Source organism: Gopherus evgoodei, chromosome 2 (genome assembly GCF_007399415.2).
Source record: "Gopherus evgoodei ecotype Sinaloan lineage chromosome 2, rGopEvg1_v1.p, whole genome shotgun sequence".
NCBI lineage: Eukaryota > Metazoa > Chordata > Testudines > Testudinidae > Gopherus > Gopherus evgoodei.
The window spans coordinates 156,345,263-156,361,461 of NC_044323.1; the positions used below are offsets into that span (position 1 = coordinate 156,345,263).

A 16,199-nucleotide genomic window follows, 5' to 3' on the forward strand; every position below is an offset into this window, starting at 1 on the left:
CAGCGCGCAGGAAACATAGCTTCGACGCGATTGGCCAGCGTATTAGTTTTGAAATACAGCCCATTAAACGGGCGGTCCATCCCCACGTGACACACGCTAGCCAATCAGAAGTCTAGGGAGTAATTTTTCGTGCTGTTTGGCCCATCACGAGTAACCTTCTCAAGTAACCCTGCCCTTCTCAAGCCCCCTCGCGCTTAGAGCTCTGATTGGACAACACCGATACCCCGCCCCTCGAAGCGGAACGTTCTCCCCTGTCAATCCTTTCTGCCTAACCTCCACACCCGCATGGAGGAACGCCCCACCCTTGTCTGCCTCCCATTGGGCAGGAGGAGTGGAAGTGGGTCTCCGATTGGGGCCGGATTTTGTCACTCAGAGGTGCTGGCTTCCGGGTTTGGCGGAGACGCGCCGTGGCCTCAGGAGCGCTGGGAGTATGAGGCGGGTCACCCTGTTCGTCAATGGCACCCCCAAGAACGGGAAGGTGAGCGGGGGCCTGGCGAAGGGGGAACGGTTCTGAGGTGAAGGACACAGGTAGTGTGAGTGCCCCTGAAAATCAGCTCGTGTGCCGCCTTTGGCACGCAGCCATAGCTTGTCTACCCCTGGTTTAAGATGATGTCTTGTGATGAAATCTCCAGGCTGTCATCGAATGAAAGTTGGCCACCCTACTCACAGTGTAAATCCTTGTGCATGCGTGGTGGGTGCCCTTGCAGGCACCATGTTAATTTGGCTGGAGTAGTGTGTCCAGATGTTGTAAATCATACTGGTGCAACTTAAATACCAGTACATGATGCATCTTTCTCTGGTGCAGTGTAAGTAACAGGATGGATAAAAATCAGGATTTTTTTTTAAATTTAAATTTGATTTTATTTTACTTCAAATTATGTGTTTCTTTTCAAAAAGATATACCTGTTTAAAATGAAATCTGAATTTAATACAAAACATAAGACCTAATTTTATTATAATCTCTTAAAACATTTCAGTAATACGCAGATATATTGAATCCATGAGCCTCTATCAAAAACTTTGAGTTAAAGTCTACATTTTCATATTAAAAAAAGAGTTGAGGGAAAACCATGTGACTTTTGAGGTCAGACTTCATAAGTGTAGCACAGTAGTTAGCCTAAGTAGTTTAGGAGACTGTCTGATTTTCAAAATACTTAGGCATGTAGGAACTTAAGCACCACTCTCTTTCACTTACGTATATTTGAAAACTTTCCTAGACCTGAAATAATCAGCTTAATTCACTGGCTACAGTTAATCTCTCTGTTTACTTAATCATTTAGTTATAAATATGAAACATTTTTTGATGAGGTTTATGTATCCAAAATATTTAAGGTTATTTTGTTTAATAAAAACAAATTGTATATGCTGTTTTGTGTGTTTGTTTAAATTCCAGGTACCATCCTAATACAGCTTGACACAAGTAATAAGCAAAAATTTCACCATCTAGTAAAGAAGCAATATATCATTCACCATTTCCTAATATACTAAAAATGTACAATTAGTAAGAATCTGAAAATATGCTATATAATTCCTCAGATAAATGTATATAGTTACAATGTATCCTCTGAGGTAGCAAAAAGATATGCCAGTTTTAGTGTAAAGGCTCTATTTAGATGTAAATAACCATGAAAACATGTTGATCTTAACCAAGGAGAGGACTGGTTTTTTTAGAAAATGCCTGAAGTACAAATGGAAAAGTTGATTAAAATTGATGTTTTAAAATGAGACTTTCCACTTGGTGATTTAAACAATGATTTAAAAAATCCACCCTGTTTACGTACCATAGGGTTGCTGATGGTGCAGGCAGGGTTTTCAAATCTGTCTAGAAAGGTGGATTTTTGTTTTTTTCAGGCACAGCAGTCGGTATGCACAAATTTTGTGTGAATGACTTAAGTCTCGCTAACTTGTTTGTAGCTGTTGAGGTGGGGGAAAAATACTGCAGGGTTGTGTGGGTAGACATGTTGCAATAAATCTACAGGCATATATCTTGGGTACTCATGTTTTGAAAAATTTCTCTCAGTGTAGTCTGATTGTAATACTAGTATACAGTAGTCGTAGTAATAGTTCTTTTACTTCTAAAATCTCTGGCCATGCAGAGACATAACCAAAATAGCAATTAAACCTCTTAAGACAATATATAAACTTAATAGTGTCTGTGTATGAATCATATTTACCTGGAGGGAATTGTTCTATAAATACCCTTCTATTATACGCACAAGGGAATTGCCTTCAACCTCTGGTGAAATCTCTAATTGTTATGGGTCCTCTGTGCCTTGCAAGATTAGACCCTTAATTTTCTTCTCCCTGCCTGCAGTACAGGATCCCTCTTTCCTTCCCTCCCTCAAACAAGGAAGTTCAAGCTTTTTTAAGTTTTATTCAATATTTTTTATTGTATTAAGAATAAGATGTTACACTATTAAAATTACAAAATGAATGACTTATTTATAGGGATGCTAGAATTTCGGTGCACTGTTAAGGATCTATTACCATGTACTTATTACGTGTAATAAACTTCAGCCTCATCTGCAGCAATTCCTTTCCATGGCTTGGAGATTGAATTATCCTTGCATTCCCTAGAGTGGGTCCCTCTAGGATAGGTTTGGGACACATGGGCAGGACAGGATGGGGGAACTTTGCATTGCTGTCCATCCTATACCAGTTCTATGGGTAGAATATAGTAATTCAGTATCTGGGTCTAGCCTCTTTCAAGAACATCTGCATTTGCCTGATTTTTTTTCCACTGATCCTCTCTGTTATGGCCTAGGCCTAGTCCTACTTCTATTGAAGTCAATGGGAATGCGATTGAGCTCATTAAGAGTGAGCATATGTAAAGTATTCACTAACTTTTCTTTTTCTTTTTTTGGGGGGGGGAGAAGGGGGGATTTCAAAGAGACTAGGAATTCCTTGCTTGAGTCTTGGTTCCATGTGGTTAAAGTCACATTCACATTGTCATTGTTAATGCAGGTCCTGCTCTGTTCCTTCTAGTTTTCAGTGACAGGTCTTAAATTAAAGTCTGCAGGCTGCTTATGGTTCTGTTTTTATAAATAGCCATCTAAGGCTGGATTGGTCTTTAGCCCAAAATTTAATGTAGTGTTGGTTTAATGTGAGATATTTCCTCTGTCGGGTGGGGGTGGGGAGATAAGCATGCATTTTCAATAATAGACTCTGTGATGGCCTGTCTTTTCCATCTCCAACTACCATGATATAGCTAAACTTTCAGTTATCTGCTAACAAATTATCTTAAACTTTAATCACTGTCTGAGTCTTCTGAAATAATCTCTGAAGGAGGAGAGTGGCTCAGTTCTCAAGGCTTAGCCAGTGTACAAATCTTAAAAAGAAATGACCAACCGTCAGGTATTAAAATATGCTCCACCTTGTATTTAGCTGTGACACTCTAAGTACCTTTCCAAGATCTGAAGAAGAGCTGTGTATAAACTCAAAAGCTTGTCTCTTTCACCAACAAAAGTTGTTTCAATAAAAGATATTACCTCACCCACTTGGTTAGCTCGTTTTCCTACTTTGTCTTAGATCTACATCTCCTAAGTTATTTAATTGGAATGACAGAACTGACTTAGTCTTCACTGTTGCAATAGAAAGCAATGTTAGAGAGCCCTGGAACAGAACAAATGAGCAATATTTAGTTGAAAACTAAGCAATCAGTATATACAAATACTTGCAATATTGGGGGGTCCTTTCACTGCTTATTGCCACTTCACCAAATTCAGTCCTGGAGCAACCAGGTTCAATCATTTGATTTCAGTGGAGTTAAGCTCACTTACATTGGGGCTCAGTTTGGCCCATCGTCTCCTCCTTGAAACCCTTAGTTGACTTTCTCTGTGAGCAGCAGGATGCCTGGCAGCCCCGGTCCTGTGGGAAAAGTTATTAAATTGCTGCTTTCTTAGCCAGAGCCAGTTGGACTGTATAAATTGACCAGTATGGAGATATTGCAGCAGAAAGTGCTTCTACAATACTGTGCATGTAATATTCTTTCAGCAGCTATCTTCATATCTTCTGTTTATGCACATAAAAGCAGTTGTCTTATAAATGTCAGCATTTGTTTCCTTTTCTGCTTTCTTGAAACTTCATTTATTTTCCGCCCTTCACCCTCCCTTCCTGCAAACGCACCTGCACATTTCTTTTGTCCTTCACCATATTTTTAGCTTTTATTAGGGTGAGGTGAGGTTTTTTGGTCTCAGTCCAGTGAGGATCAATTATTTAGATTTCCCCTCACCCTCCTCACTTTTTGACAGCTCTTTCCGTTCCCCTTTTTCTCATCCAAACAAAAATAGGCAGTGTGGTGATTAGGAAGAGGCACTGAAACCATAAATAATGCATTGGGTTGGAACTGGCTAAGCTTGTTCTGACACACAACAAAATTGGTGCTTGTCTTGTACCTTGAGCACTACTCAGTTCTCCCAGTCTGCATTTTGTGGAGATTCTGACTTCAGGGACCTTCTCAAGACCTTGATATCATTAAACACCTGACATTTCAAGTGCCTGGGAAAGAGGAGATGGAGAAATAGAATGGAAAAGAAATCCACAGCTATGACAGCATTTTAATGCTCCAGTGTTTTTTTGAGTAAATGCCAGTAACAGATTTGATTCTGTTTCTTCTATTCCAATCTGTTGCTAGGGCTGGTTATGATAGCACCCCTAGTCTTAACACTTGACAAATGGGAACAATTGGATCACTGTGCTTTCTGCTAGGTTTTATACATATGGTTCATCTGCCCAAGTCAGAAGTTTAGTTATGGCTGCAGTAAGTGGCTGGGCTGGTGCTCTCATTGATGAGTGCAACATCAATAATTGGTTATTGCACTACTTGGCTTCAGAATAGTTAAACAGTAACTTAGTTCCTCCCACCTTGATTTGTTTTCACTATGTCAGCATTGTGTTTTGTCTAACAATATCTTGCATTTCTAAAATTCTTGGCACTTGTAGTGCCATTCATGTGCTCAGAGCACTGCCCATGGAATAACTAGCTATTCCTACCACAGAGGTAAAGAAGTAATAACTTCCTACTTTGCACATGGGCAAACTGATATCCAAAAGTTGTTATTCACCTGCGGCAATACACAGAGCCAATGGCAGATCTCCTGGTCATCCTCATCACTTAATTATTTATGCCTCCCACCCCCAATAACTGATGTATGGCACAAAGTAGTTGGTCACTTTATGATGGGAGGAATAATTTTGCTAAGGGAGATGGTGCTACTACAGAATTTGCATATCGTTCACTGGCAGCTTTCTTGAACCTATTTTGCACTGATAACAGCCATTGTTATTTGTCCAAGCAAACAAATAAGGATGGCTGTAATCCGTGCAAAAAAGATGGAGCAAGGCATGGAGTGACCTATGGTCTCCATGGGACATGCTTATTACAGAGGAATGATCACCGGCTACACTGTTCAATTCCATATACTGCCTTTGGATCATGGGTTGATAGTTGGCAATGCCTGGTAATTTAAAAAAAACAAACAAAAACCAGTGTCCATGGGGTGACACATCAAAAAACTAGTTTCTATTTTGGTACAAAAAAATAGAGCTCTGTTGAATGATAGAGCATAGTGCCAGTTTGCTTAAGAATTATGCTATTTTTGAGAGCTTAGTAACATTATTACCTGTCCACAGATTCTTATTTTTGTTTTTACACAATGTGTAATTAACCTCTTGAACTTGCTGCTACAGGCTACTGTTGAGACCAAGAGCTTAGGATTCAAGAAAGACTTGCACATTTATATGGACAATGAGAACATCTAAAATTAAGTTAATATATATTTTATAAGGGATGTAAAGTCTCAAGATTCAGGCCACAAATAAACCACTATGTGATGGGGGTTAGGAAATGTTCATGAGCAGGTTGTTCCAAATTGCTCACTAGTTTATTGAACTTTCCTCTTGAGCATCTGGGAATGGCTACTTTCAGAATGGACTTAATGTATCACTGGCCTGACCCGGCATGACACTTCAAATGTTCCCAATTGTAAACACTTTGATACCCTGGAGGCTCACCCCCCGACCCCTTGGCTGTTTATTCTTGAGGACTTGCTGTGTGTTTTGTTTCAAAGAAATTTTGCAGTAATTTCATGAGCAGTAGAATTGAGAGAGAATTAGAGGGATTTGAAATAAGAGGCTTAAGTCCTACTAGATAGAGTAGGATTCTAATCGTCATTGTACATTCAATAAAAAATATTTTTTAAAAATCCTTGAATGCTCAAGGTATTTTAGTTATTATAAATACACAACCAAAGCAAACTTTAAAACTTTTTCAGCTCATTAGAGAGAGCCATTAGATTGTGGCGTGGGGGCTTGTTGTTTTTTCCCCTTCATATTAAGTGTAGGTAATGTGTGTTCTTCTTTTTAAAACAGTAGTTTAAATGTCTAGAAAAATTATCCACATACAGTATCTGCAGCACTAAATTACATGTCTTCTGTTTATAGGTGGTGGCTGTTTATGGGACATTATCAGATTTGCTGTCTGTGGCTAGTAATAAGCTTGGAATAAAAGCGACCAGTGTGTACAATGGGAAAGGTGGACTCATTGATGATATCGCATTGATTAGGTAATGTTTGTCCAAACAAAAGCTAACTTAATTGATATGGATACTGATATGCTGTTATATGAAATTTTATGAAGAAAGTGCTATAGAAGCCATTCGAAAAACAGTTTGTGTAGATACTGGTTAGAAAACTTAGGGCTGTCCTCCTGGATCTTCAATAACTAGACTTTTTAATAACCTGTTTCTAACAGTGGTCAATACCTGATGTTTTGGAGGAAAGCAAATCCCATCACAAGTGCCCCTGGTCAGCTATGAAATGCATGACTCTGTGGAGTCCATCCTGAACCTTGTTTGAAGTCATTTTATGCCCTGAAGCAAGAGAGAGTTAACATTTCCCCCCTTTAGCATTCTCCTATCTGCAGATCATCTTATGTTTTAATTTGCCAAAACAGAAATGCTATGATATTAAAGCCAAAGTGTTGTTTTGGGTTTCTTTTAATTTTGAGGAGAAATTAAGCTGCTTGTATAAGTTGAATGTTATGACATTTAACACCTATCTGAATTGTTATACAGAAATGTGTATTCTAAAGGAATACCAGTGCACAGAGCACGTATGTGGCTTAATCCTTCAGCCCTTTCGACTGTGAATTACATGGGTGAGGGTTGCAGGATTAGACATGTAAGACTGTATTTACTTCAGACAAGAGAGAACAGATACACCTCTACCCTGATATAACGTGACCCAATATAACACGAATTTGGATATAACGCGGTAAAGCAGTGCTCCGGGCAGGCAGGGCTGCGCACACCAGTGGATCAAACCAAGTTCAATATAATGCGGTTTCACCTATAACGCGTTTATATTTTTTGGCTCTTGAGGACAGCGTTATATCGAGAGAAAGGTGTACTATACATTTTACAGGAGATACAACTAATGAACTGAACTAAACTTGCAAAGTGACAGAGGGCTTGATTGTTGCCTGGCTTACATTGGTGTAAATTGGGAGTATCTCTATTGAAATTAAGTGTTTACACTCATAAAATCAGTAGGAGATCAGAATTGGATGCTAAGGCTCTAAGTAAATGATCAATTTCCATTGCCTCAAACTGATTGGGAAAGGGTTAACCCTGGACTAATGACTTTTTATACAAAAGTACTCACTTTTTTTTCCTTTTGCCCCTAGGGATGATGATGTTTTGTTTGTTTGCGAAGGGGAGCCATTCATTGGTAAGTGTGTGTGAGGGTTGACTAACATTTTGCCTTACGAAGAAACAGATTTGAAGTAAATGTAAAATATATATATGAAAATTCTTTTCACCAGTGTGCAAACAGTTTTCAAAAAAGGTATCTTATGTGGGATTATTCAGAAATATACTTGACTAAAGATCACTTTGTACATTTCATCAATGTAGATCCTCAGACAGACGTAAAATTTCATGAAGAACTAACAGGGTCGCACACGGATTGGTTAACACTAAATGTTGGAGGCCGATACTTTACAACTACACGGTGGGAATATAACTTTAATTTTTGTTTTCAAAGAACTTTAGACTTCTGTGAGTTGATACTGATAATTACATTAACCACTGTATGTTCACTTGGTGAGTCTTCAGAGGGCAAATAAAAAAAATTGAAAAATATCACTTATTTGGGAGAAAATCTTTCTGTGCAGTTATCTTATGGGACACTATTACTGATTTAAAACAGCTTTCAGATGGTATTAAAAACTTGCCAGAAAATTATACTTGGAATCTTCTCTGCTGTACTTTTTAATCAATCAAATAAGCTCTCTCCTTGTAAGATGTCTTATGAGAATAAATTTGACCTAATACACTATACACATTCCGAAAATAGGTCTGGTACAGCATTGTAATTTAGAGATATGTCTCTTACTCTCATCACTTTCATAACTGTAGGTACAGGAAATTCTTGATTTGTTTCAATGGATCTATTGAGCTAGACAAGGTAAAGATCAATTGAGTTTGCTTTATTTTCCAGGAGCACTTTAGTTAATAAAGAACCTGACAGTATGCTGGCCCATATGTTTAAAGATAAAGGTTGGTATTTTGAAATAGACTTATTCCTTAAAGTTAGCAGAAACACTTTTAATTTTTTTTTAAAGACACCTCCTCCTTATGAGTATATGTTAAGAGTACCAAAATAGAACTTAGAATGCTTTACTTTTCACCAGTTGTGCTTAACGTTTGTATGACATCTTGAAAACGTAAATTACAACTAGTAATACTTATGAATGCTTTTAGTTGCAACTCACTCTTGATTTGACCATTGTTTAAAGTAATGCAATCAATGTGCTAACACTATTCAAGAGACAAAAATACAGTCTATGCTCCAGTAAAAATAAAACAGTCCAGTTCTGCTCTAATTTATATTGATTCACCTGCTGGTTCTCACACTCTAACATAAATTGTGTTTTAGATTCACAATTGCCCCCCCCTCTTTTTTTTTTTTAGTTTCCATTCTCTTCTAAATTGTGTCCCTTTCAAGTCAATCTTTTATTTAACTCATTACAATCTGTTACTTGGAGAGGTGTGAGGGTACTTTGTGGCATTAGTAATCTGAATATGCAAAGTTATCACTGTATCAAATTTAATACCATGCATATTTTTTTGTGTGGAAACAGATGCCTGGGGGAATAAGCAGGATCACAGGGGAGCATTCCTAATTGATCGCAGTCCAGAATACTTCGAACCAATTCTTAACTATTTGCGTCATGGGCAGCTCATTGTAAATGATGGCATTAATTTGCTAGGTGTGTATTACCTATGTGACATCCCTAAAATTTATTTACCCTCAAAGGTTAAACTCCGCCCCTAGGTACATACATTGGCATCAATACGAGTTGTATATGTATATCTGAGGGGTTGTAAAAGTTTTAAAAACTTTGGTACATTTGTTATTGATTAAGTTTAATTCTGTGATTTACAGTTGAATGAAAATAAAATATTCATACCTATGCAGCTTGAGAGTTGTGAGGATTCTTAGCATGCCCCAACCTGTTACTATAATTCTGGGTATGATTCCTTAACCCACATGTACTCCAGAACTTCTACACTGCTTGTATTGGAAACACACCGTTATGAAATTGATGAATGATTTTTCCTTTAATCTGTGGATAAGGTCTCCTTTCCTCCACCCCAGTTACATCTAATTAATGTATATGGTTGACAATTATATTATGTATTTCTTGTGGACTGTTTAAATTCACCAAGAGATGGTTTTTGTCTTCCGGAGAGTTAAATGGTAAATTGGAGTGGGGAAAAATTGAATTATGCACTTGCAATCCTGGGGACAGATCTTTACATTTTGGGAGGTTTTAAACTTCCTCATATCCCAACGAAGGAGGGAACTTGGCATAATTCAGGAAAGGGCCCTTATTTTCTAAATAGCCAAGTAACTTTTTCTTTTGTTAGGTGTTTTGGAAGAAGCCAGATTTTTTGGTATTGATTCATTGATTGAACATCTGGAAGTAGCTATTAAGGTAACTTTTCATTGTATTTGACTGTACGTCTTGGGGTTTTTTTTAAAAGCAATTTTAGGTCTCACTTCTTTAGGTCTCACTAGTTTTAAACTCTTTGATGCAACTCTCTTGCAGAATTCTCAGCCAGCTGAGGATCATTCTCCTATATCCCGGAAGGAATTTGTCCGATTTCTGCTGGCAACCCCAACTAAGTCTGAACTGCGCTGTCAGGTATAATAGCTTTGAACTATAGTACTAAAGTCCATTAGCAAAATGCCCTATATCTCATGTGACAATTAGTGATGTGAAGTCCAAGCCATGTGTGTGGGGTTTCCTTTTTTCCCTTTTAATTCCTTTTAAATGTGAGACAGGAGGTTTTGATTCAAAGATATGGCTAATCCAGGACCAATTATGCAGGGAAAAAAAGCCCTTCCGTTTTGCTTTTTGTCTTTTTTTATTATATTCGGTTGAAGGTTTCATGTAGCAGACATTCATCAAACTAATCAGTTCCCTATTTAGATGCAAAATGAACTAACATAACAAGGACAGTGTATGAGGTTTTGCATTTATATTTCATTAGCTCTCAGATGGAGCAGAAGGTGTTCTTGCATCTATTTTTCTTTGGTTTAAGGGACTGAGAACACTGGTTAGCCTTGTGTAATGTTGTAAGCTCCTTACGTAAATTCACCTTTCTGAGAACATATTTGTTAAGATCTGGATTTAAGTATAATACAAAATGAAGGTAAGCATCTTAATGTTTTATCTTACATATACAAGGGAAAAAATGTGTGGGGATGAAATAGAATTATAAAGTCTTTCAAGCAGGTTGTAACAGTAAATGTCTAGGGCTTCAGTGTTTTATAAATAAAAACAATTTTATTTGTAAAGCTTCTTACATAAACTAATGCTCCACTACTTGTCTGATGAAAATAATATTTATATCTTAGAAATGGGAAACTGAGTCAGAAAGATTGGGAGAGAGGTCACAGAGTGGGAGAGTGTTAGAGCTGGGATTAAAACTCTGAAGCTTCTGACTCATTTTTGTGCTTAGACCACTCGACTAAACCTCCTCTTCAATTTCTGGTTTTATTTTGTTTGTGTTTTTTAGGGTCTAAATTTCAGTGGTGCAGATCTCTCTCGGTTAGATCTTCGATACATAAACTTCAAGATGGCTAACTTAAGCCGCTGCAACCTCGCCCATGCCAACCTTTGCTGTGCAAATCTTGAACGAGCTGACCTCTCTGGATCAGTGCTTGACGTGAGAATTGCATCTTTGGAAAGGCTGAACTGTTCAGTGTTACATAGTGTAGAAGAGCAATATTCGGAACAAATACAAAGTAGCCACATTTGTTTTGTTTTAAAAACCTTTGCAAGCTCTTGAATGTATAGATCACTTTACAACTCTTATTTAAAATGTTTGATTACACACAGACTTGATCTGACCGACTTTGCTTAGTTTTTAGTGCCTGATAAGTTTATAGTTCATCCCAAAGTTTTAAATTTCCTTCCCTCCTCAAATCAGTTTCTATGGAAGTATAGGCCTAAAGTAAATAGAGCTTTAGGTCTTGAGCTGCTGTGTGCTATTGCACTACTCACCATTCTAGGAGGTTGGCAGGGGAACAGTGTTACAAGCTTTCACTCCTCCTCCTTAGATGACATGATATGCTGTGCTATAATGGGTTTCAAAGCCTTATTATAAGGTTATGTCTACACTACCACTTACGTCGGTATAACTTATGCTGCTCAGTGGTGTGAATAAGCCACCCCCTTGAGTGACATAAGTTACACCAATCTAAGCACCAGCATGGACAGCAGCGGGAGAGCTGCTACCACTGCTTGTTGGGGGTGGATTAATTAAATCGACGGGAGAGCTCTCTCCATCAGCTTAGAGCAGTTACACTAGAGAACTTTACAGTGGGCAGCTGCGCTCCTGCAAGCTCTGTAGTGTAGCCATAACCTGAGATAAATGATATGATCTGACAAGCAGTTCTTGGAGCTGTGTGAAGAATTTTACTGATAGCATGTACCTGTACAAGGGGAGGGATAGCTCAGTGGTTTGAGCATTGGGCTGCTAAACCCAGGATTGTGAGTTCAATCCTTGAGGGGGCCACTTAGGGATCTGGGGGCAAAAATTGTTCCTGCTAGTGAAGGCAGGGGCTGGATGCAATGACCTTTCAAGGTCCTTTCCAGTTCTAGGAGATTGGTATATCTCCAATTATTTATGTTATTTATCTTTCTTTGCCAGTGTGCAAACCTACAAGGTGTAAAGATGCTCTGTTCCAATGCAGAAGGGGCATCGCTGAAAGGATGTAACTTTGAAGATCCCTCTGGCCTTAAAGCTAACCTGGAAGGTAACAAAAATAGTCAGTCTCTCTCTTTCTCTGGTATCCACTTGCTTTGGGAGTCATACAGATTAAAAGTGCAAGCGGTGCTGAGACTGAAGTTAAATGGTACATAGCAGAGTTTCAAACTTTAATTTGTGGAATCAATATCTTTGAGAGGAGACTAATTTGTTAGTGAATTGAGAGCATGTTACTGGAAGGCAAGAGCTCCTGAGTTCTCATCTTGTTTCTGCCACCACTTGCTTTGAATTTGGGCAAGTCCCAAAAGCCTATGATCACCCTAGCTTAGTGCAGGGGATTGGCTGTGTGAATTTGACTCGAGAGTATTTTCTGTTGTTGTTGTTGACCTATTGTTTGTGTATTTTAGGTGCTAACCTAAAAGGTGTTGACATGGAAGGAAGTCAGATGACAGGAATTAATCTAAGAGTTGCAACTTTAAAAAATGCAAAGCTGAAAAACTGTAACCTCAGAGGAGCAACTCTGGCAGGAACTGACTTAGAAGTGAGTAATCTTTTTTTGTTTCATACACAGTAACTTGTTTAACTAAACTGCCAGTAGAATTATTAGACATCAGCATCGATAGAAGGTCTTAGCAAGGTTAGAAGTAGCAATGAAGAGGCACTGATTTTAAGTATAGCAGCTGTCAGTTTTTTTAATTTGTCCTTTTATTGCCCCAAATCACCCCTATCTCAGTGTGTCAGTACTTTTTTATCTTACTTTACACTTGCCCCAGAGGCTGAGGAATAGACTTCAAACCATAGTGTTTTCAGCTTGCCAGAAAGATTGTTGGCCTTTTCTTCTAAAGTGACACACACATCCGAATGTGTATGGAGATTTTATTACACTTAACTTTTAATGCTAGATCATGCACTCATTGAAGACAGTTGGAGCTTTGCTATTGACTTTACTGAGGAGAATCATGCCACATTCAGCAGGGTCGCATGGGGGAGCCTGCCTTGCTGTCAGAAGTCATGCAATATGCCTTAAGTGTCTATATTGTAGAAAAATTACTTCTCTTAATTGGTATGTTCACAAGCACTATAAACCTGTTATGATGGAGGAAATTGCTGATATGCCCCTCAGTTATGTCTGTTGGCATGGCAACGATTATCTTTCCATCAGCTTTGTTCAATGTGCTTCAAATGCCTTAAAGGATGCTAGTTTGAGATGAGATATTTATATTGTATCTTATCAAATTCCTTCACTAAAAATAAATTGGACTGTAGCTGCTTGTGGTAAGTAACCAAAGTCTCACTGTGAAATAGTTTACCAGAAGTAGCTAATTTAGGGTAATAGTGTCCAACTAATTCTAGCTTGCTCTAACTACCATTCTACAGAAGCTGGGAGTACTGTTATGAGAGTTTTAGCTAATACAAAAGGATTTCTTTGTACGCTGAACCTGAGAGGCTTTTCTTTTATATCCTTTAGAATTGTGACTTATCGGGTTGTGATCTACAGGAAGCTAACTTGAGAGGCTCTAACGTAAAAGGAGCTATCTTTGAAGAGATGCTGACACCTTTACACATGTCTCAGAGTGTCAGATAGGACCTGGCACAGTTGACTGGAAGAATACTTGTTGAAGAGGAAGAAATGAAAACACTTATCATGATTTTCTTTCTCCACCCACTCCCTTTATAATCCAGACATACCATTTATTAGACAATAATTTATATCTTCAGTAGTGCCTAAGGAAACACCTCTGATCACTTTTTGGGGGAGGGGGCTTTTATTTAATAGGTATAGGAATAGACATTGTTGCTACCTTTTGAATGGAGATAGGGAAGTGGGCTGGTTTTAGAACCAGAATGTTATGTATTTTTTTAAATAGACTTGTTTTAGCATCACCTCATTTTTTAATGCATTTTTAGGATTTTAATTTATAAAGCACAATATATGCAATTATATTTATTACATTTGTATCTGCAATATAAATATATGAAATGTTAGTCACATACAGTAGCAGAAATGTTCAGGTTTACAGTTAGCATTAGTATATCCACAGTTAGTTTCTTTATTCATGCACAGCATATTAAATGATGAATGTTGTGGGGATAAAGTTCCCAAAACATTTTTTCAGGTACTTTTTTTTGGAGGAGGGAAGAAGGAGGAGGAGGGGAGAGAAAGGGGCAGACAGCATTTAAATAAGTCATCACAGGTAACACGGCCTGGTAGTAGCTTGCATTTAGGCATGCAGTGGCTCAACCAACTTCTGAAATATACAGTGGAAGCATCTTTGCAACTATATGTTCACTAGAAAATCCTTATGCACAGCAGAGCTTTGTTATAATTAGAACTTAAAGGAGCATGTTCCAAGATGCACACTACTTATTTAGTCCTTTTGATGTCAGTGTGGACTGGTGACAAGTGAAAATCTCTCTAGCTTATACGTGTCCCTTCTAGCACCAAGCCCAAGTACATGTGGTGGTTTTTTGTTTGTTTGTTTTTTAAAACAGGAAATTAAGTGTGGATTGGGAAGGGGAAAACGGTTGATTCCTCCAGAAAAGTAGACCCAGGGCCTGATGCCCAGCCTTTCTCTCCATGGTCACTACTGCTGTGTAGGAATGGCAGTGGTTGCCCCTGAACACATGATATGCAAGCATTCTGCACACTGAAACAATGGATAGCATGGACCTTCCCCAGTGCTCTGTGTTGGGCCTATTCAGAGCAACCATGGGAGCCACTTCCCTGGTGCAAAATTTCCTTTCCTTTACCCCTCTTTATCTGTTAGTGCACAGGGAACCATGGAGTTTCTGCAGTGCAGAGAGCCTTATGGGATCTCTGTCCAGCAATGAATTTCACTTGGTGTGACCAGATGTCCTGATTTTATAGGGACAGTCCCAATTTTGGGGGCTTTTTCTTATATAGGCTCCTATTACCCCTCCACTGCTGTCCTGTTTTTTCACACTTGCTATCTAGTCACCCTAATTTCACTCAAGAAGTTACTTCCACTGTAACATCAGTTGAGACCCTCTCATATGTCACTGATTATTCTGTATACAATCAAACAAGCACAGACTTTGTATACCAAATAGAGCTGGGTGCCTCAAGAATACTTACCTCACTAACTTAAAATACCCCAAAGTCAAAATCAAAGGAAATACCAATCTTACTGGAAGATAGGAACAAATGTAGCATGATGTTATAATTGCGGAGCTTGCCATTGTTAACCATGATCTAAATTGTCACAGTTACTTCAGTGGGTCGTCTTTTTAGCTGTAGAAGTGCAGATCTACTGTCTTCTGTACAAGGAAGATGGTGTGGTCTTAAAGGTTACAGCAAAACCATTTATTTTCCTAGGAAAGATCAGCTCCCAAAAAGTACATGACAAGGGGGGAATGGGGCTGTTTTGGTTTTGACTCCATCATGTCACATGACCTTCTTGACCTCAAGGTCACATAGCCAATTGGAGCAGAATTGGGATTCGTCAGGCTCTTAGGCCTTTTGACTTATTGGACAAACACTTATCTTCATGGCAAGAAGTTGCATTATAAATATAGGGTCATTTTTTAATGTACCACTTTCCTTAACAGGAGTAATGTACATGCATTGAAGGAAGAAGGGAGAGTAAAGCTGGAGAAACGTACTTAATTGAATTATTTTTGTCATTTTTGTAGCTGGCAGAAGTAGAATATTGTATGGGAGAAATCTATTTTCATAATCAGTGTGTATAAATTATATTTAAACTTTTACAGATAGTCACTTGAATACTCACAGCATAAGGCATTGTTCACTTGCAAACACGTTTTAGGTACATCTTTTGCTGTGACAAGACTGCAGGAATAGCCAATAATGGCATCTTCTGAAAATGCAGGTTCTAGCCTAATGTAAACTGGCTGCATCAATAAATAGTATAAAATGTTTATACGGAGTCTTGTTTT

The 16,199-nt window shown here is 38.3% G+C and overlaps 1 protein-coding gene across 1 annotated transcript; it reads left to right on the forward strand.

Annotated features, from left to right (window-relative positions):
* Positions 1-246: 246 nt before the first annotated feature.
* Positions 247-16,181, forward strand: KCTD9 (potassium channel tetramerization domain containing 9). Its single transcript, XM_030552028.1, has 12 exons — positions 247-478; positions 6,442-6,563; positions 7,685-7,728; positions 7,914-8,010; positions 8,500-8,558; positions 9,143-9,271; positions 9,933-10,000; positions 10,115-10,210; positions 11,088-11,237; positions 12,225-12,330; positions 12,689-12,822; positions 13,750-16,181. The coding sequence occupies exons 1-12, from the start codon at positions 431-433 to the stop codon at positions 13,864-13,866; spliced, it is 1,170 nt and encodes a 389-aa protein (XP_030407888.1). The 5' UTR covers positions 247-430; the 3' UTR covers positions 13,867-16,181.
* Positions 16,182-16,199: the final 18 nt, after the last annotated feature.

Bases quoted from the DNA above. Each gene is read 5' to 3' on its own strand.
- KCTD9 (XM_030552028.1), top strand. From the start codon at position 431: ATGAGGCGGGTCACCCTGTTCGTCAATGGCACCCCCAAGAACGGGAAG. The intron at 10,211-11,087 runs GTATAATAGCTT...TGTGTTTTTTAG, and splicing joins AGTCTGAACTGCGCTGTCAG to GGTCTAAATTTCAGTGGTGC. The intron at 11,238-12,224 runs GTGAGAATTGCA...TTTCTTTGCCAG, and splicing joins TCTCTGGATCAGTGCTTGAC to TGTGCAAACCTACAAGGTGT.